General features: G+C 37.2%; 1 protein-coding gene across 7 annotated transcripts in view; it reads right to left on the bottom strand.

Annotated features, from left to right (window-relative positions):
* Mapk8 (mitogen-activated protein kinase 8) overlaps positions 1-22,336 on the bottom strand; it is a 97,800-nt gene that overhangs the window by 6,127 nt on the left and 69,337 nt on the right. For 4 of the 7 annotated variants that reach the window (XM_087210582.1, XM_087210578.1, XM_087210580.1 and 1 more), the window contains 8 exons: positions 18,445-18,503; positions 18,203-18,341; positions 10,168-10,333; positions 8,177-8,248; positions 6,256-6,438; positions 5,853-5,977; positions 5,277-5,340; positions 2,446-2,523 (listed from right to left, as the gene is read on the bottom strand). In XM_087210582.1, the coding sequence (XP_087066708.1) occupies positions 2,446-2,523; positions 5,277-5,340; positions 5,853-5,977; positions 6,256-6,438; positions 8,177-8,248; positions 10,168-10,333; positions 18,203-18,341; positions 18,445-18,503 (886 nt within the window). Of the gene's footprint in view, positions 1-2,445; positions 2,524-5,276; positions 5,341-5,852; positions 5,978-6,255; positions 6,439-7,743; positions 7,816-8,176; positions 8,249-10,167; positions 10,334-18,202; positions 18,342-18,444; positions 18,504-22,336 lie in introns of all 7 variants that reach the window. The other 3 variants (XM_087210581.1, XM_087210577.1, XM_087210579.1) reach the window with 1 other exon arrangement.

Raw genomic sequence — 22,336 nt, 5'->3', positions numbered from 1 at the left:
CTAAAAACTTGTACTTAAGCATAATAGTAGCTGGCTGTACGTCTCAGTAGCTGTGCCGGGGATACAGGAAGAAATCTTTGTCTTTACCCACTTGGTATGATGTATGGCAAGGTGTGTGTATATGTGCAAAAGTGTCAAACTGAGACTTTTATTCACACATAATGTTCCATCTAGTTTTGTGTTATGTTTACTTGAGCATCACGGGGGTAAAAGACACTCACACCACTCTTCTGTTACAAAAACATGTATTTATCATAACGGAATGTGGGTGTGACTCACAGTAGCTGTGCCTAGGAAAAGCAAAAATCTATGCATTCAGCCACTTGGCAGATGAATGGCACGGTGTGTACAGAAGCTCAAAGAAATAACAGGCCAGTTTTACCCATAAAATGATTAATGCTAAATTTCTGTATATTTAGGATTTGTTTTAAAAGAAGCTTTCTTTTTGATCTGGCAGAAATAGCCCCATTCAATACAAAGGCACATGAAAAACCAGATTTTTAAGTTTCGGAGGAGGTCAAAAGTGAATCATCAGATTACTCACGCATCGATGAAGACGCTAATAACTTTGATGTTGGCCATGTGAGCCAAAGTTCCTGTGACAGTGAAATGGAGCTTTCAAGAAACACCTAAGTTTGTGTACCTTTATGACAAAATTTACATTATATGCCTTGTCTGGCAAATTAAAGCCAAGATAGGTGGGCAATACACTGGGAAAAATAATTCTCATTTAAAAAAAATCAAGTGAGATGGTACTGTGATTATCTGATACTTTTATTGAACAGACTGCTCTTTCCACTTCTGTATGGAATCAAGAACTGACTATTTTCATAGTATTTTAATCTAACAGTCTTCTTTGCCACGTAAGAGAGAATCCAGAATGTCTAGAAACCTGAAGCCTTATCCACTGACTTATTTTGTAACCCTAAGTACTATCTAGTATTCACATTATTCATTCCCAAATTAAGAAGACACGCAACTACTCTATCAGTGCCATGAGATCATTATCATTATATTTCCTTGAACAGATGACATACATAGGATGTATGTACCACTCACTAGGATGGCATGCCAGAGTAGGAAATTGTCCCAAATCCCACCTGAGCCTCCATCACAAACAACTCATTTACACTATTATGCAGCAACACAAAGCTAACCATATTATTAAACCACTTATAATACAGCCTTTTGTTATAAGTGAACTGCAGAGAAAAGACCATTTCCAAAATAGGTAAAAGCTGTCAAAAAATCAATTTATATTTTCAACCTATATTATAGAACCTATATTAGATTGAGAAGACTGCATTCCTGATTAAGGATTTAAAATATAAAACTCTAATAAAATATAACCTAAAATGCCAAAGGAGGCCACCAAAATTATTTAAACAAGTATGTTTCTAAGAGAAAAAAATGGGCATGTGAAACTACAGTTAAGAAGCTTACCCATTAATTAAGTGTTAGTGGGGCTTGGGATTTAGCTCAGTGGTTCTGGCGCCTGCCTCGCAAGCGGGGAGTTTGATCCCCGGTACCAAAAAAAAAAAAAAGTGTTAGTTTATGATGTCCATTTTTTCTTAAAATGTAGATGAATTTTAGAGGGATTAAAATAGCATAGTTTTGCCCCAAATCATGACCAATTTCTTGAAATCCCTCTAGGCCTTCAAAGCTCAGCTCAAATTTCACTTTTTCAATAAACCCGTTCTAACTTCTAGAGCAGTGATGGCAAACCTTTCAGAGCTTTCAATGATATAAACAGTCCACTGAGGCACATGTGCCATAGGTTTGCCATCAATGCTCTAGAGCCACAGACGTCTCTGCTGCCAGCCAGAGGGAATATGGAATGCTGGGAAAAATCATATGCTATGAAGTAGTTCTATCAGTTCTCCTACACGACAGATCATCTTACATTACCTTTCCTGAACTTTAGTTTTCTCATCTCTAAAATGTGCATAACAATCCCTATCTTGGGGTCTGGGGTGGGGGTGGTGAATGAAATAAAGTATGAAACCACTGGTGTCTGTCCTTAATATATACACGTCACCTGCCATTTAGCTTTTCCTCTCCATTCTTTTTTTTTTTTTGGTACTGGGTATCGAACTCAGAACCTTGTGCTTCCGAGGCAGGCGGTGGCACCACTGAGCTAAATCCCTAGCACTGTATATTGACTTTTGAGAAATCTTTTCTTTAAAGACAAGGCAGTAATGCCAGTGGAAAAAGGTTTTAAATTTCTGTCCTTCAGCGGAGTATCAGTGTTAGCAAAAAAGACTTGCATTTTTTGCAGTCAGTTACCCACATATCAATTGTTAGGCCAATAGTGTTCTGATGCTTTCAGATTTGACCAACCAGATTGTAACTTGAGTAACAGTGGTAGTAAGTATGCAAAGCACTTCAGATTTCACAACACAAGAAGTAAACTGCAACCTCAACCATGCTTATATTGTAACCAACCTAAAGGAGAAGGCTGCCCCCGGATAACTCCATTCTTGGTTCTCTCCTCTAAGTCCATCACTTCCTTGTATATCAATTCTGAAAAAGAGATGGGTAAAATGAACTTTGCGAAGTCTAACTGCCAATCTTACAAGACATGTACACTTTAAGTCAAAATTTTTAAACACACGAAGTACTTCAGATTCTGCCTTCCCATACCTGACAATCCCTATATGTCAACCTGAGATTCATGGGTGTTAATAACAATTCCTTGATCCTTTACCACAAATTATACTGAAATAAAGTAAATGTTTCTCAAGTTGATTTAGGGCCAGAGCTGGGGTTAGAAGTCAGGGAAGCTTTATCTGTTTATGCTGCCAGCACCCTGTACCACAGATGCTCATTTCATTGTTTCAGTCAGGGCTGGACCTGTGGTTCTTCTGTTCATTTCCACTGCCTGAGCCCTGGCACACTGGAGATGCTCAACCAGGTTATCTGTCACAAAGATTTAAATCAAAGTGTATGGAAGATTCTCTCATCAGACTGGAATAGGAACAAAATTTGTTAAAGGAAGAGCAGTAAGTAGCTATGCTCAAATCTTCCCAAGTAGCCCAACACAACCTGCTGTCACTGCCAACATTCTGATTTTGCTCTCTGAAGGTTAAGGACCATGGTGGACCACACTGAGAACAGCTCTGACAGCACAGAGAATAGTACTGGCCCCAGCCAGGGTCTTCTAGGATATGTCAAGTGTATTGTGCCTTGTGATTCTCATGTCACTGTCAGAATGACCTGCTGGTAAATGCTACCTCATTATTCATCATCTCTGGGTCAGAGTCTTTTAAGAATTGTATAAAACCAGTGAACTTTGTTCTGAGAAAAACATGAACCAAAAGCATTGCACAAAATTTCAAGAAGTCCACACAATTCTGGAAATTCAGTTTCTTATAAAGAATCCCTGATTACAGGGTCTGACAACACTTATGCTGGTCATAAGGTGAAAGTGGATGGATATGTTGGAATGAGCACAGTTCGCTTGCTATGGTAACCTTGGGCTTAGAAGGACAGAAAAAGAAAGCTTGACAGATGAAAGTGATGCTTTTTATTTTTTCAAAGAAACAAAAAAGAATGATACATATTCCAGATAAGAGGATTCAAAAAAGTAAAAATAACATCCCTTTGTGAAAGGAGATGAAGACACAAGAACCAAAGCTAATAGAAGTACCAATGAGGCAAACAATCTGTAATTACTGGCTTTGGCAGTGGAATTTTCCTTCCTGCAATGATATGATGAATCTGAAATACCATAAATGTCTACTGTAAACCAATGGGATATGAAACTGGCAGATGAATATTTTAATAACTACTCTGATCCCGGGTTACAGCCCTGTGGACTACTCAGTACATATGCAGATGCACTAGGCTCAACCCAAGCCTTTCATTCTGCTAGGTCCTATCAACCATGAGTCTCCCAAAGTCAACTGAGAGAAAATTAATATCTAGTTATTCCTAAGAAGAAAGAATCAAATTCATTTTTTGCCAAATAAATTTATCAATGGGTTTGGTTCCCTGTTCAGGTTTTTACCTCCTCGTACTGAGAAACTTAGTTTTTCATAACAGGTCTTCTGCCTCTACTTTAAGGTGACAGAAAAAGGGGTCATGTGTTTTGCCCAAAGTCACATAGCTAAAAAAGTGGTCCAAACACTAAACGACAACAACACAGATGGAGATAAACAGGTCTAAAAGTTACCCACCTAAAATGTCCCAAAAGATCTTTAAAGTATATGCAATTTTGACATTCCCGAGACTATCAAAGCATTATTGATGTTCACCCACATTCATAAAACAGAATAAAACTACATTAGATGTACAAAGACTAAAAATTCAGCCCTTCTGTTGGCGAGGGTGATGGTCAGTAGACAGACACCCCTCTACAATACTGAAACAAATAGAAACTTTGAAAAACAGCTTTTGGCCCAGCACATCTCCTGGGACTGTTCTCTTGGGCATGTTCTCACATGTGCACATGAATACCACAGAGCTGTAACAGCAGCAGACTAGGCCCATCCCGAAAGGTACTCTGAGAGGGAGCTGGACAGAGACTGTGACACATGTATATAGCACCACACATACCAGATATCAAACCAAGTGAGGCAGCTATGTGGTCCAAGAGGGGTCACCTTCAAGGTACACGACTGTAACACCATAGCAAATGTGAATAGCATATACAGTATGCAAGCACTTGTGGTTATACAAATATACTTGTATAAGCACAGACTATGGAAAAAAATGGGAGAAAGCACTAATGTGTCTATGTCTAGGGTGGAAAACTTAGAAATTAAGATTAAGTCAGGGAAAAAGAGATCCACTTTTGTAAAAATTATCATTACTATCAGCTATGTTGGTTGGGTGTTTGAGATGGTGTCCCACTATGTTGCCTGGGCTGGGATCTAACGCATGACCCTCCCACCAGTCTCCAAATTAGCAGGATTACAGGTATGGGCCACCATACTAGGCTCAAATATTAATTATGAAAACAGAAAATAGGTGGCACACACCTGTAATCCTAGCTGCTCAGGAGGCCAAGGGAAGAGGATCAAAAGATGGAGGCTAGCCTGGGTAACTCAGCAAGATTTTGTCTCAAAACAAAATCTTAAAAAAGGCTGGGGTGCTGCTCAGTGTTACAGCTTTTGTCTCACATGCAAGAGCTACTGGTTATAATCTCTAGGAACAAAAACAAAACAAAACAAAACAACAGAAAATATCATTAATTTCCCTAACATGAAGTACAAGGAACAAATTATCACAAAAATCCAGAAACTCAGTTTTCTAAGAAATGTGGTAGGTGTTACCTTTCCACTCTTCTATTGTGTGTTCCCTTTCATCTAACTGTTTGTCGGGGATCTTTGGTGGTGGCTGAAAAACACAAGGATGTAATAATTCAGTCAGTTTCCTGGAAGTATATAAACTCTTAATAGCTACCCAAAGGCTTGTAAAAATGCATCATTAAGCCAAGACTGATCAACTGTCAACAACTTCCTTATGTAGGCTAGTTTTGTAAGACTCCTTTTATCGCTCAAAAAAAAGATGTTTACATTTTTCTTTTCTTCCAACTTGTGAAACTGTCATACTTTATTTCTTGCTGTACTTTGGGTCCAAAGCTAGAATGTCCCGCAGAGGTCTTTCTATTCCAGCCCATCTAACCAGGTGTCAAGGCAAGAGAGGGAAAACAGTGCAAGGTGGCTTCCTTGTCTAGGAAGTGCCCAGGCACACTTGGTAGCTGAAGGTATTCTTCATGCAAAAACAGAAAGGCATCATCATCATAAGTCTATTTTCTTTTTTAAAACGAAAAAGTCTCCTCCAAATCAAACTTTAATTCTAACCCTAAGAACACCGAATGTTCCTCTAACATTAAGAAAAGGACTCACAGCTTCCGCTTCGGAGGGATCATACCAGACATTGATGTATGGGTGCTGGAGTGCTTCATCCACGGAGATCCTTTTAGATGCATCTATTACCAGCATTTTGGATAACAAATCCCGTGCCTGACTGGCTGCAAAAATAATCATGTTAAAGGACACATTCATAAGGTTCTCAAAAATTATCAGTAATATTTAGGAAACTCAAAATTATCTTTTAAACGTATTTATCCTCATGTTTTAAAATTATAAACCCAGGTCATATATATGATTAAAAATATAAAATTAAAGGTAAAAATAACTAAAACTTTACTTTGTTCAACCACCTAGAGATAATTTTGGTTTATATCCCTTATGAACAAACACACACACATTCACACAGGAATTTAATATATACATTTGTAAAAATTACCTTTAAGTTTGTTGTGTTCTGAGTCAGCTGGGAAAAGTACATCAGGGAAGAGTTTCTCAAAGCTATATCCAGCATATTTAGGTCTGTTTTCAACATAAGTCCTTACTGTTGGTTGTAGTTTCTTCATGAATTCAGGACATGGTGTTCCAAGCTGTTCAATAACTTTATTCCACTGATCAATATCTAATATCAAGTAGCTAAGAAAAATACTCCATATCTAATGTTCAACACATTAGTCATACCCATATTAAAAAATATAAGAATATGGAAATTTAAAGAGTCCTAAGCAAGAATGTGGCAGTTATCAATTTTATATTCCACAGCTAACCCGTAAAAGCCAATGACTTTAGGTAGACAGAAATAATCAATAAATAAGCTTTGCTAACCTTATTTATTGTGTGTGTACACCATGTGTATATTAATACTAATTTTACCATCAAATGGAATCCTAATCTCACAAATTCTGAATATAAATTATAAATAACTCAAAGCCAAATTATCATTATTATCAGAGACTCTAAGTGCAAACAGTACATATTTCCAAAACACAAAACTTGCCCTTTTTCCAGCTTATTAATAAGAGAAATGTGAATATATGTACTGCAGAATGAGGAACATTTCTATAATCTGTCTTGCGTTTTAAAGTTCTCTACATTAACACAACTAGCAACAAAAAGCATGATTTTGATAAAAGTGGCATTTCCTTTTGCCATTTTTTTGATTAGCTTATGTTAATAAAATTTTTTTAAAGCTCTGAAACTTATAAAAATATTCAGTATTTCAGTAAATTGTAAGGTTAGGACTCCCTGGTTTCATTCCTCCTAATCTTTACATTCTAAGCCTTTGAAGCCTTAAGCCTAAACTCTTACAGTAACCTAGTAAATACTCCCACTCTTCCTCTACAGCAATTCTAAGTGTTACTTGTTGATAAGTGTATCATTGTTAATTTAAATAAAAATAGTCAGATGAACAAAAGGCACAAATCCAAATCTAATCATTTCCATTTAAAGCTACTACTGCTGAAATTCTCACACAAAAGAATCAGTTATGCTATGTTCAGTAATGAGAAGAACAAGATAAAAACACACAGAACATTAACAAAAAGAAGGTGGAAGGACAAAACAAAAGATAGCCAGCAGCAATAGGCAAATCCAAAATTCACGTGAAGTCCTCAGTATACCCAAGTGTGTAATTATTAGAAATTTTTAATGCAGGCCATGATTTTTTATTTAGGTTAAAGAAATCAACTCCAAGCTAGCAAAAAACCAAAACAAAACTGGATAATTATACTTGAGCACTTTTCAGAATTCACATATGAAACAATAAATGAAGGAAAGTCTATGTCAAATTGTAGGTGGTATTTTGAAAGTGTAATTTAACAGTACTTTATATTAGGGAGAGGCAAAATACATTACACCTGACCAAGCTGAAGTGCTGTCATACATTTTGACCTTCATAAACTACATTTTAGGCCAAAGATAAGGATACGATCTGTACCTGGGAACAAAACACCACCTTTGATCATTTCTCCCATGATGCACCCAACTGACCAAATGTCAACTGAAAACAAAATGCAATGACATTAACATAAAGATTTTGGTTAAAATAAAAAGAAAATATATAAACATTAAAAAAAATCACGCACGCCATGTATGTTTTAAAATCATAAAAAAGCAGTATAAAATAAAAATGAATGACAGTGAATGTGCTCTAACTACCAGCAGAGACTGTATGTCCTACTGCCAGATGCAGCCTACAAATATTTCAGCTTCTTATCTCAACAATTTTTGAACTATAACAGCCACAAACTTTACATCTATTTAAAAGCCTGTATGTATGAATGTAGCATACTCATTTTCACTGGAGAACAGAGGGAGTTCATCACCTCACTAACTGATCTGCTGCAACAGCACAAGGATACAGTCCCTTCCTGGAAAGAGGATTTTGTGGCAAACCATTTCGCCCATAATGCACCCCACAGACCATAAATCCACTATATGTTTGCAGCACAAAAGAAGGAAAAGCAAAGCAAAAGATCATTAAAAATCAAAGAAGCATAATATGATTGCATTATATAAAAACTGCAAAACATCATGAAAAGAAAAAAAGTGATTTTAATTTCTGCTAATGGAATAATTTAAAACAAAATATTTTTCAAAAACCTCTGGTTCATAAAAGAAAATGTAAAATGTGACATTTTAACTACAGATCTAATTTTAAAGTGAGAGCCATGCACAGAAATTGCACAAAGTAAAAAACATATTTCACATGTGAAACTTTATAAAACATGAACTAGACCCAAACACAAACTTTATAAAGATAAAAGTGTGTATACAGTAGTAAAATTATAAAAATAAAATATTATTTTGAAATTCAACTGTGCATTATACTCTTTAAAGAAAAAAGTATGAGCAGAAATAGTTCAGCATATAAAATACTTAAGAGAAACAATGTCTCCATGAGCAGTTATCATAAAAAGTTAATTTCTTCATAAATTTTCAAACTAGATTTCATAAAATTAAGAAGCACTATATCTATTCTGAAGTTGATTATTTTCTTGACAACATCATTCTACATTTACCACAGTCTCCCAAGAGCAACAAGTGCACTGAGAATGAAGAGCTAACTTCTTATGAAAACTTAGGAGAGGAGGAGTTAATAATAAAAGAGGGGAAGATAGTGATTTAAAAGGAAAAGAGTTAGAAGCTTGGATTTGGGTCTTGAGGTTTTTTTTGCTTTTTGTTTTTTTGGTATCGAGGATGGAACTCAGGACCTCGTGCTTGCCAGGCAGGCTCTGTGCCACTGAGCTACATCCCCGGCCCACTTGAAGTTTCTTTAGGGGCACAAGAGGAAAGGGCAAGGCTAGCTGTTAAAGAGATATGCTCTTCACCCATGTTGGAGGATTTAGGAAATTTAAGCCTGTACTTTCTAGCACACTCCTTTCTGTAAGGAGAACGCCAGCTCACTGAAGAGTCTTAAGAGCTAAACTGGGAGTCATTTTTGGAAATCCCAAGGAACTGAAGTTTCCCTAAAATTTCATACTAAAATGCACACAAACCTTTTTATATTTATAGAATGATTTAACCTTCAAGGATGAAATTTTAGAGGAAAAATTAATATTCATAAATCAGTTCACCAGAGAATGATCTCTTTCAATTTTCCTTTTTGGTAAACATCTATTAGAGTAAGTTTTTTTGTTTGTTTTGTTGTTTTATAGATTGCATACAAAACAGCAGTCTAAATAGCCAGGACATGACTTATGCTGGGAATCTTCAGAAAAACATAGTTTTAAACAAGAAGGTCTTGAAAACTGCAAGTATGAGAAGAGATATTATCTGGATCAATAAAGACTTTCATATACCATAACTTTTATTCATACCCAAACTTAGCTTTAAAAGGGCTTATTAACAAGCAGCTTAAAATATATTCAATTCATCCCACATTTTCCAAAATGATCAGAAGCAGCTTGGGATAAAAAACAGTTAAAACAAATCTGCTGTTAACAGGTGTGAGGGTGTCACTAAAAGGTGGAAATACTTACATGTAACCCTGCTGGCTAATGTGTTTATTATGAGCAAGAATAACATTTGATTCAGTAACCTGGGGAAGGGGTAGGAAGCAGTATGATGACTACATAATTCTTATCCAAGACAGGACAAGACAACAACTTGGTAGGTGACAGTTACCATATTTATAGGACACTGATCCTTTATGTACAATCACCATCACCAGAAATGCAAAAGCAACCTTCATGGTGGTCACTCATCAACACTCAACAAACTTTCAAATTTTAGGTTGAGAGTAAGAAAACAGAATAGCATGCTTACTTGAGAATAAAAGAGTGACAGTGACAGCCAATGTTTAAAATATTATATTTGATTTGAGTATTTCAAATAAAAAATATATGCTGACCGTTTTCCTTGTATCCCATGCCTAAGATGACCTCAGGTGCTCGGTAGTAGCGAGTCACTACGTAAGGTGTCATCATGAAACTTGTTCCTGCAGTCCTAGCCAGTCCAAAGTCAAGAATCTTCAAAGTGCAGTCTGATTTTACTACTATGTTACTGGGTTTTAAGTCCTTCAAAAAATAAAAATAAAAGATTGCTAAGATATATATTTTGTAGCTCACAAGTTATCCTGTCACATTTTTCTCACTATATCAGTGCACAGATTCATCATAAACAAGCAAGCCCGAGAAATGTCATTCTAAAAATACGTGAATATAATATATCTATTAGAAAAGTTAGTAATGTTTATTTCCTGGAAACTACTATTAGCTAGAAATTTTTGATCAAATAGAGTAAAAGAGACTTGGAATGGTATCTTAAGCTCAAATAAGAACCACTATAATAAAACAAAGGGTCATAAGTTAATATTTATTTTCATTTGAATACCAAACAACTAGTATTTCAGAAATTTGTTTTAAATTCACAATAAGCTTTTACACACATTACAAATGAAAAATGGGCCATCTTACCCATCATGGCATATATTAGTTAATCTTTCAGACCAGGAAATGTTCAGCTCCAAAGGACCAAAATAGTTATTGGTCTTTCTATCCCTGACTTTCCACATGAATGCTCAAAAACCTGTTCATAAAACTTTTTGTCTGCCTGTAGAGGTATGACACTGTCACTTTGGTCCCAATGGTCCATACAATTACTTGCTGCTGATACTGCTAAATAATGTCTTTATGAAGAACTGTCCACCTGACCCCAAACAGAAGGAAATCTGTGCTATCCCCATTAATAGGAAGGCAGGAGCGTAAATACTCATGGCTTTATGATCAACATACTCTGCCTGTTAGCTCTGACGAATCTACTGTGAACAAAGGAGAGAGAAAGTACATTCTCATAACATACATACACTGCATACATCAGTACTACATATATTAACACAAAAGGGAAAAAAGTTGGCCTGAAAAACAAAGATTATTTTTGTAATGTCTACATCCAGAAAAGCATGTATGACGTCCTTAACATATTTTAATAGGCAACTATGGATAAATTTAGAAGATATATATAACCTAATAGTTTTATGAAACTAAATACGCAAATACCAACAAGCAGAGTGAAAGAGACAGTAAAATTTTCATTGTTCCTCTTCTGTGGGCATAATGTTGCTAATATTTTAAATACAGTATCTTAGCAAAAGTAACACCACATATTCAAGAATAAACAGGGCCCGGGATTTAGCTCAGTGGTTTCGCTGCCTGCTGTGCACGCGCAAGGACCTGAGTTCAATCCCTGGTACCAGAAAAACAAAACAAAAAAAAGACCAAAAAAAAAAAACAAAAAAAAAAACCCCCCAAAATATATCCTCATTTTATTCTTGGGCTGGGGATTTAGCTCAGTGGTTTTGCCGCCTGCTGTGCAAGCGCAAGGACCCAAGTTCGATCCCCGGTACCAAAAAAAAAAAAAAAACAACAAAAAAACGAATAAACATCATTGGGGCAGGGGATTTAGCTCAGTGGATCTGCCACCTGCCTCGCAAGCACAAGGTCCCGAGTTCGATCCCTGGTACCAAAAAAATAAATAAATAAATATCATAAGCCCTGATACTACTTCAATGTCTATTTGTGATGACTGCAGATCACTGGGTCTTCATAACAGTGCGTTCTAGTCTGGAAATAAGATTGCAACTTTAAACATTTTATTTTGGAAAATTAAGAGCCAATACAATTTTTTATAGAAATAAATTTCTTGTCCTAAGAAAAAATAAATTACCAAAAAATGCCTCAGACAACTGAAATTAATCCTTGTATATAAATATATTATCGGAGCTAGGTAACACTGCTAGCTATTTAAGAAAATGTAACTTGAAATTTCCATGAATCTGTGGCAGAGGGCAGTGGAGCCAAAATAACATTCCATCTTCTCCCCAACATTTTTTTTCAGTTTCCTTAGTTAAGCAAAATCACATGAGCAGTTCTCAACAATGGCATGGGAACAGGGCACAGAAAAGAAGGACAACTGCACAGCCCCTGTGGTCTCATCCCTTGCTCTGAAGATTAGGAGAGCCCAGACAGTGACATGCAGGGAGCCTGGGTGGTGAAGTATCTTCGTAAGCAGTCTCTTCCCCCACTATGACCTGCACTGGACATGTACTGAGGAAAATAAACCTTAGTCATGATGTACAGCCCCCAAGAATTTAAGATCTGTTACCCCTCAGCCAACCCTACTCCATTCTAACCCTAAGACTGGTACCACAAATAGGCTCTAGCTACATGCTGAACAGCCTTAACCAGAAAATCTGAAGTCCAAAATGCTCTGTACCTTCTGAGTGCTAACATGATGCTCAAAAAGTCTGGGATACTGGAGCATTTTAGATGTTCAGATTAGGAATGCCCAACCAGTAAAGTCCACGCAATATTTTCAAATGCAAAAACATTTGAGACCAGAAAATCTGAACCACATGTGGTGCCAAGCATTTCAGATATTAACAGGTGAGCAGAAGGAAAACTAATATCAAAGGTGGAAAAGTGATCCAAAGTAATCCAAAGTATCAGTGGCAAAACATTCCATGATGCTGTCACCTGCACAACACATGCATAATGAACCTGAAGCTCTAGAACAGAGATTAGCAAATTAAGGCCTGCCTGTTTGTGTAAAAAGCCTAGTTCAGTTGGAGCCTCTGGGCGACCATCCAGCCCTAATCCTGACTTGCAATGAACCCCTAAGGGATGAAAGATCAGGTTATTTTATTAAGAAAGTAATTCCAGAGGCAAAGGGTGAAGTCAATCTAGAACGAGTAGAACAGAAACATCACAACCAACTGTGCCCTCCAGACCTGCTGCAAGAGCAGAGGCTCTAGTTTATCACCTTAAATGTCTTCAAAGTTGTTTCAGGAAAAGAGACCAAACAAAAACCTGGGAGGAACAGTTTCTAGAACTTACTGTACAAAGAAAGCGGGAGCATCAAGGGTGTAGTTCATGGTAGAGCACTTGCCTAGCATTCCTGAGGCCCTGGGTTCCATTCCCAGCATGGGGAAGGGAAGAGGTGAGAAGGGGAGGGGAGGAGAAGGAGGGAAGAAGTGGCAGCAGGCTCTGTGGCACTTGCTGTCCCAGCTCCTGGGAGCGATGGCTGGTGAGTCAATAAACCTCCCCAGGAACTGTCCTCACCAGAGGCCATGCTGCTTCCTGGGTGGTGGCTGGCTGAGTTGCCATCTGAGGTCTCTGCAGTGACTGCATCCAGTTCAATTTCTCTGCCTGCCCACTTTTACTTCCTTTACTCCCCATGAATGCTGACCCTAAGGAGACTTCCAGATAAACTCCTTAAATTCCTGTCTTCATCTTGGATTTTCCCACATTATCCAACCTAAGACAAAGTTCATCACTGCTAAGAGACCCTAGTATGTCTCTTAGTAACTCAACTGTATTACATTAAGAAATTTTCTATAGCTGTACTTTACTTTCACTAATATACTCCAAAACATAGGAGAGAAAGGAATACTTGCTAACTCATTCTGAGGCCACATTACTTTGACATCACACATACACACACAAAAACCAACTACAGACCACTATCACTACCAAACACAAAGGCCAAAATTCTCATGAAACACTGGTGAAGCAATTTCAAACACATATTAAAAGGATCATATACAGTGACCACATGAGATTTATCCCAGAAATGCAAAAGTAGTTCAATTTACAAAAACCACCCAGGCGTGGTGGTGCACTCCTGAAATCCCAGCACGTGGGAGGCTGAGGCAGGAGGATCACCATGAGTTTGAGGCCTGTCTGGGCTAAACTATATAGTGAGACCCTGTCTCAAAAAACAAAACAAAACAATCTCCTACCTTAAAAAAAAAAAATCAATCAATGCAACACAATTAATAATGAACATACAGGTGATCATTTCAAGTGGTGTAGTAGCATACACTTGTAATGCCAGCTACTCAGCAGGCTGAGGGAGAAGGATTATAAATTCAAGTCCAGTCTAGGTAGCTCAGCAACTCAGCAAGACACTGTCTCAAAATAAAAACTAAAAAATGCAGGGAATGTAGCTCAGTGCAAAGTTTCAGGGTTCAATCAACAGTATCAGAAAAACAGAAAAAAAGAAACAAGCTCAATACCTTCTCACGATAAAAATACTTCAATGAGGAACAGAAGACATGTAGTGAGAAATGATCTTATAAAAGGAAGGTCTGACCTTTGCCCTCATGTACAGGTGCTAAGCATCTGAATATCCTGCATGGCAGAGTCTCTGTTCTCATGGGGGCCATTGGACAGGCTGACAGTGTGGCTTATGATGGGACTCATCAATTCAACCTCAGCAGAAAATGGAGACTAAAGTAATAGCATGAGCCTTAAGAAAGGCTGGAAACTAAAAATCAACCAGGAAAGTAGTATGACAGAGGCCAAGTTAAAAACATCACAGGTCTGGTGAGCTTCTCTAGCAGGTAACAGTTTGCATCTTGTCCTGCTTCATGGCTGGCAATACTCTTGAGTGTTGTGCTCTGTGGCTAAGAGTATTCTGCATGTTGTAATGGTCTGTGGCTGAGAAGACTTCCATCTGGCTGAGGGCACAACTGAAAGCTCCATGTTTGGACTTCTCCCAGATTTTTCCCTGTGAGTCCCTTCCCTTTACTAGTTCTAATTTGTATCCTTTCACTATAAAACAACGAAGTACAGTACTTTTGGAGTCCTGTGGTTCATTCTAATTAAAGACTGTACCCTGGGGATCTGGTCAAGACTACTGAACTTGTAGCTAGCTGTCATGAGTGAGGGTGGTCCTGGGGACACCGGACCTTGTGGCTGATGTATTACTAAGGGCAGAGCTGTGGGGTCTGCATACTCTGGCTATACAATGTGACTAACTCTAGTGAAAAGGGAAACTTCTGCAATCAGAAAAAGCACACTTAGGCAAAGCCCACAGTGAATGTAACACTACGTGGCTGCTATGGCCTGGCTATGGTTTAAGTGTCCCCCAAGGGTCATGTGCTAAAGATTCACTGCCAGCACAGCACTGCTAAGGTAGTGCAACCTGTAGTGCAAGCTCGTCAGGTTAGTGGGGCACTGCCCTGGATGGAACCAAGGGTAGTGTGAGTGAGTTAGCTCTCCTCAGAGTAGGCTGCTACAAAGTAAGGCCATCCCATATGGATTTTCAGCCTCCAAAACTGTAAGCTTAATAAACCTCTTTTCTTTATAAGTATGCAGGTTTGGGTATTTTGTTACAGAACCAGAAAACGGACTACTATAATGGTGAAGACTGAAAGCCTTACCCTTAAGATCAGAAATAAGATAGAGATGTTCATTTTCACTACTTCTAGTTAACATTTTACTAGAAGTTCTGGCTAGAGCAGCTAGGCTAAAAAAGGCACCCAAACTGAAATGAAACAAGTAAATCTAAGGTGCAGATGATATGACCCAAAATCATATACAGAAAATCATTTAAATCCATTAAAATGCAGAGCTAATAAATTTTGCAAAGTTGTGAGACAAGCTCAACACAGAAAAATCAGTTGTGCTTCTATATAGTACCAGTGAATCTGAAAGGAAAACAGGAATACCATTCCATTTATAATAGCTGCCAAAGAAATAAGAGGCCAAGAAATACACTAAGATGAAAGTTTTGTACATTGAAAACTATAAAACAGCCACACACGGCGGCACACAACTGTAATCCCAGCACTCTGGGAGGCTCAAAATAGAAGGCTCACAAGTTTGAGCCCAACCTGGGCAACTTAGTGAGATCCGGTCACTAGGTAGGGATGTAGTTCAGTGAAAAAGCCCTGGATTCAATTCCTACTATTGCAAACAAAAACTATGAAACACTGCCAAAAGAAATGAATAAGACCACATCAAGAACTAAACTGTGTCCCCTCAAAATTCTTATGTTAAAGCTCCAAGTGCCAATGTTGAATGTATTGGACATAGGGTCCTTACAAAGATAATTAAAGTTATAATGCAGTCATAAGAGACACCTGTCCAAATGAATGGTGTCCACATAAGAGAAAGAGATACTGAAGTATTCTTTACCCACAAAGGTACAGAGGAGAGGCCATGTCAAGACACAGCAAGATGGTGGCTGGCACAAACCAGAAAGAGAGCCCTTTAATAGAAACTAAAAAATTTTGGTGCCTTGAGCACAGATTTCTAGAATGTGAGAGAATAAATTTCTGTTGTTTAAGCTACCCAATCTGTATTATTATGGCAGCCCAAGTAGACTAATAAAACTTAAGAAAATGGAAAGACAGCCTATGTTTACAAATTGGAATACTAAATTTTGTTAAGATGACAAAACTATCAAGCAATGTACAAATTTAACAGAATTCTTATTAAAATTCCAATGGCCTTTTCTACAGAAATGGGAAAGCTGATCCTCAAATTCATATTCAATCACAAGGGGCCCCAAACAGTCAAAGCAATACTGAAAAAGAACCAAGTTGGAGAATTCATACTACTTCTCCATTTCAAAACTTACTATAAAATTATAGCACTAAAAATAATGTGGTATTAATATATAGACAGACACAAAGACCAATGAAATGAGAATCCAAAAATAAAACCATGTATCTATGCCTGATGGTTTTTACCAAGACCATTCTTTGAGGAAAAGAACAGTCTATGACAAACAGAGCTGAGACCAGTGCATTTCTACATATGAAGAATGAAGTTGGTCCCTTACCTTATTAGCATACACAAAAAAGAACTCAAAATGGGTCAAAGACCTATGTAAGAGATAAAACCATAAAACTCTTACAAGAAAACCTAAGTTCATGACCTCGAATTTGACAATGCATTCTTACATATGACACAAAAAGCACAAGCAACAAGAAAATTGAATTTCATAAAAATTAAAAACTTTTACATATTAACAGATATCAAAAAGTAAAAAGGCAACTTATGGAAAGGGAGAAGTGATTACTTCATCATGTAACTGACAAAATTGTGATCTACTATATGGAATGTAAATATGGTCATTATAATGACCATAACAAAAAGACAAGCAACAAATTAAACAACAAGCAAAAGACGTAAATACACGTTTCTCCAAAGATGACATACAAATTGCCAACAAGCACATGAAAAATGCTTGACATCATTAGCTGTTAGGGAAATGCAAATCCAAGCCACAATGAAACACTTCACATCCTAGGATGGCTAGACTCAAAGCCAGATACAAAGCAGTACTGGCAAGGCTGTGGAGAAACTAGAGTATTTATTATGTTGCTACTGCGGAGTAAAATGGTGCAGCTGCTTTTGGAAATAGTGCTTTGGCTCCTCAAAAAGTGAACCACCGAATTACCACATAGCTAAGCAATTCCACTTATAGGGTATATACTGAGAGGAAATGACAGTCAATATCCAAACACTTTTTTTTTTTTTTTTGAGACAGGGTCTTGCTATGTAGCTAGCCCAGGCAAGCCATGAACTTTCAGCAATGCTCCTGCCTTGGCCTCCCAAGTGCCGGGATTATAGGCATGCACCACCACGCCTGGCTTCAAATAGTTGTATATGAATTTGCATAGCAGTGCTAGGTATAATATCTAAAAGACAGAAATAACCCAAATGTCCATAAATGGACAGATAAGTGAAATGTGATACACAGAATATTATTCAGTCATAAAAAAGAAATAAAGTACTGTTACATGATACAACATGGACATTATGAAAACATTATGCTAAGTGAAAGCAGACACAAAACGTCATGCATCATGTGAGTCCATTCATATGGAATATCCACAAGAAGTAAGTCCACAGACAGAGAACGCAGATTAGTACGGTATGAGGGGCTAGGAGAGAGGAGTGAACAGTGAGTACTTGAGGAATATGGGAGTTTTGCGGGGTGATGAAAATATTTTAGGATTTGATACAGACGGGAGCTGCATAACACTGAATGGACTAAGGGCCACTGAATTGTATACTTTAAAATGGTCAATTTGTTATCTGAATTTTACCTCCATGATAAAAAAAGCGTGCGGTGGTAGTTTATCTACTAACCCGATGAATAATTCCAGCAGAGTGAAGGTGCTTGATTCCACACAGCATCTGATAGAGAAGGTAGGACATTCTTTCATGATCTAGTTCCATCTGAATCACTTGGCAGAGATTGGCATCCATAAGCTCCATGACTATGTAACTTCATGGGTAGAAAAGGAAGATAGCTAAAGTGTACAGCAACAACCTAAGAATAATGTACCAACAGCATTTTGTACTAATAATATTCTAATTACCATACTTACACATCTTGAAATTCTTCTAGGGATTTCTGTGGTGTGAAAACATTCAAAAGGCCAATTATCTGTGGTAAAGCAAAAAGACAGAAATTAGAAACTACTTAATATTTCATTTGGGAACTGCAAATACATGGTTTAACATGTTCACAACTGGGCTATAATTTGTGTCTCACTGCTGGGTGGATTTAACCACCAGTGGTACATGTATGACTGTCCCACTGGGTGGCTTTTTATTAATTTTATTAGTAAAAAGACCAATAAAAGTGATTAGATCTATTTGTACCACCAGAGGTACAAGCCACCCAATACCACTGGTGGTTCAAGCTGGCAGAAACATGCTTAAAAAAATTCACTATCAGTTTAATCCTTCAAATTTTATGTTTTAAGCTCAAATAATCATTTTAATATATTAAAGCTTTATGGACAGGAATTGGGGAAGAGGAAGGAATGATTAGGAGGAGGTATAGAAGATCTTTAGGGCAGTGAAACTACTCTATATGAAAATATGAAGACAGAATATATCAAACCCATAGAATATATCATACTGAGAGTAAACCTGGGAGGCTGAAGTATAGCTCGGTGGTAGAATGTTTATCTAGAAGGAATGAGGCCCCAGGTTTAACCCACAGGACCATAAGGAAAAAAAAAAAGAGTAGGTAGAAGGTGAGAGAAGGAGGGAGGGAATATTAATGTAAACTACAGATTTTGAATAATTGTGTATTAATGCAGGTTCATCAATTATAACAAGTGTATCACTTTGGTAGGGGATGTTGATTTTGGGGGATACAGGTCATCTGTAGGGGTACAGGATATAAAATAACTCTTTGTACCTTCTTCCCAATTTTGCTATGAACCTAAAACTGTTTAATAGTCTTAAAAACCAACAAAAAACCTTATTAACACAAGAGTTTTACATAAACCTTTCCTCTGATGAATACTTTATTCAAATACTTATATTACAAAAAGCTCTACATAATTCGTCAGCAAATGTAATACCTTCTAATAGTTCTTGTCTAACTCAGTGTTTTTCTATAATTTCAGCCCTTTCCTCCTACTGGTTCCATTTTTAAATACTACTCTAATTTCCCAGCTTTCTTCATTCCCAATCAATTCCACTGATTTATCAACAGGCATACCCTCTTTTCTACTACTGTCTTTAAGCCTTTTCTTTTTTCTGTTTACCTTTTCCCTTCATGTCATTCATTATCTATGTCTTTTTCTCCAATCATCACTATGTGGCTAATTTCCAATATGCACTAAAAGTTTTTGCTTAGCTTAGGAGTTTCAGATATACACTTACACAAATGTCTCACAAACAGTATAAAATTGAACTCATTTTCATTCCTATCCAAACTTAATTTTCCACTGTGCCCTCCAGTTTACAATAGAAGATTCAGAGTGATTTCTGTCTACTCCAGTACCTGTACCATAAAAAATATCTGAAAGAATGCTATTCATTCTATTATTAGTTTGCACTTCAACTTCATTTTTCCATTCCCTGTGCTATTGTACAGGTTGAAGATTCTAAAATCTCTAGTGTGTTCATGCTGTAATTAATTAAACTACTAATCTCACAGGCTTAATATCTGTTCCTTCAAGATTCATATGCTAAAACCCTATCCCCCAATGTGATAGTATTTGAAGATGAGATCTTTGGGAGCTGATTAGGGTTAGATCAAGTCATCAGGGTGGGGTTCTCATAATGGGACTGGTGAGGAGGAAGGGAGAGGGAGGAAAATTTCCACGCTGAGAAAAGGCCATGTGAAGATAAGTTGAGAAGTTGGCCACTGTAAGTTACTACCTTAATCCTTGACTTCTCCACCTCCAGAACTATGAGAAATATACCGCTACTGGTTAAGCCACCCAGTTCATGGTATTTGTTACGACAGCTTGAGTACACTAAGACAACTAGAGTCCCAAACAATGGTTTTCTGCAAATCCAGCTACCATTTTAATGCCTATAATATGGTAAAAGAAAGCCCAGAAAAGATCTGCCGTATTACTTTTCTCCTCCAGAACTTTAAAGCCAACAAATAAGTTCCAAATTCTCTCAGCAGTACCTATGACACCCACTATGACGGCATCAATTTATTTCTTTTTCTTTTTTTGGTAGCAGGGATGGAACTTGGGACCTTATGCTTGTGAAGTAGGCGGTGGAACCACCAAGCTAAATCCCCAGCCCAGGCATCAATTTATTTCATCTACTAAGTATTAAACTTGACATTTCAGCCATAATAAATTAGGTTCAAGGAGGGCATTTTAAAAAAGTTCTTGAGGGCCAGGGATTTAGCTCAGTGGTTCCGCCGCCTACTTCACAAGCATAAGGTCCCAAGTTCAATCCCCAGTACCAAAAAAAAAATGCTCTTGATGCCTTTAAACATACTATTCCCTATGCTTGTCACTTAATGAATCATCCAGATGAACCTCTTTTGTGGTCTGACAACCCCTAGTCCTTGTCAGTTGAATACTGTCTCTACTTTGTCCCCAGTTATCTTCCATCTAATTGCAACACTCACCCTGTACTGTAAGTCTGGTCTTTACAACACCTTTGACCTGACCACACAGGACTCTTGTTGGAAAGAACTGTGGCTTATTCACTTTTACAGCAATGAACCTGACATGCATTTTAAAAGTCTGCCAACAACTTAAAGACGGGAAGGTTTGTTTTTCTAAACATAAATTTCGTGAGGACAGAATCTATGCTATTCATCTAATGCATTAAGTCCTGCTTACAGAAGATATTTAAATATTTATTTAGTGAATAAACTCAGAAAAATAATATTCAGACAAGAAGGGTAAAAGAAACTTGCTTAAGACACAGAGAATGACAGTAAGAAAGAAAGCAGCTGACCACTCTACATAAATTTGGGTCTCCCCACCAGATGAACTGGATATGCAGAGACTTGGACAAGTAGTAAAACTTTTCACTGACATCTAGGAAATCCAAGAAGAGAAGAGAGGTGTTAAAAACAAGAAGCACAGAAATACAGCAATGAGCTTAGTTGTTGCTCAGAGCAAGGCAAGTATAGGAAAAGGGGAATGACAGCGGGGACACAAAGTTTCTTTCTGGGGTGATGAAAATATTCTAGCACTGACTGTAGAGATTGCCCCACATACCAGTGAATATACTAAAAACCATTAAACTGTATACCTGGGTGAAGTGTATAGTATTGAGTTATATATCAACTAAACTGCAATAAATAAGATTAAAGCAGTTGTCCTATTTTTTTCAAAAGGAAAAATAAAGGAAATTATAGCAATGAGAGATTAGACAGTCAAGCAAAATTCACAGATTGATTACTGAGTGGCATAAGGCTATGCTGATAGAAGTAATAATTACTATGAATAAGTAGAAATTCATTGAGAAGACATTTACAGTTTCCTTCTGTGGACAAGAAGAATGACAGCAGCAACAGATGAGTGAAACTCAACTGATACAACAGGAAGATTTTAAAAAGGCATTTGTGAAAAATGTTTCTAATAACAGCATCCATATAAATAAAATGAAGAATTAGGGAGAACTGGCAAATTTTGATAGACACCCAATTTTTGCAATATGTCCAACGGTTCCTTATGAATTCATCCAGCTTATGAAAGCATCCTGAGCAAAACACAAAGTGAAACCAATAAATGAAAAGTTAGACAAAGAAAAAAGCAATCTCTAATATGCAATGGCAGTGATGATGAACCTTTAGTTTTCAATGATACAAACAGCCCACTGTGGGATGTGTACCATAGATTTGCTACCACTGCTAGGGTGAATAAACAAGTTTCTCCTTTGAAATCTAAAAGGAAAAGAAAGAAGGTATAATTTTTAAAAATGGGAAGGATGTGACCTGTCAACAGTCTTTTGAGAAAAAATTACTTGTTAGACAACCCGAGCCAAGTGGTGCCATGA

This window comes from Heterocephalus glaber, unplaced genomic scaffold, assembly GCF_053883595.1.
Source record: "Heterocephalus glaber isolate CG9 unplaced genomic scaffold, H.glaber_assembly_v1.0 deba00001150, whole genome shotgun sequence".
NCBI lineage: Eukaryota > Metazoa > Chordata > Mammalia > Rodentia > Bathyergidae > Heterocephalus > Heterocephalus glaber.
Note: the sequence above shows the minus strand (reverse complement) of the source record. Positions and strands in the feature narration are given on the sequence as shown.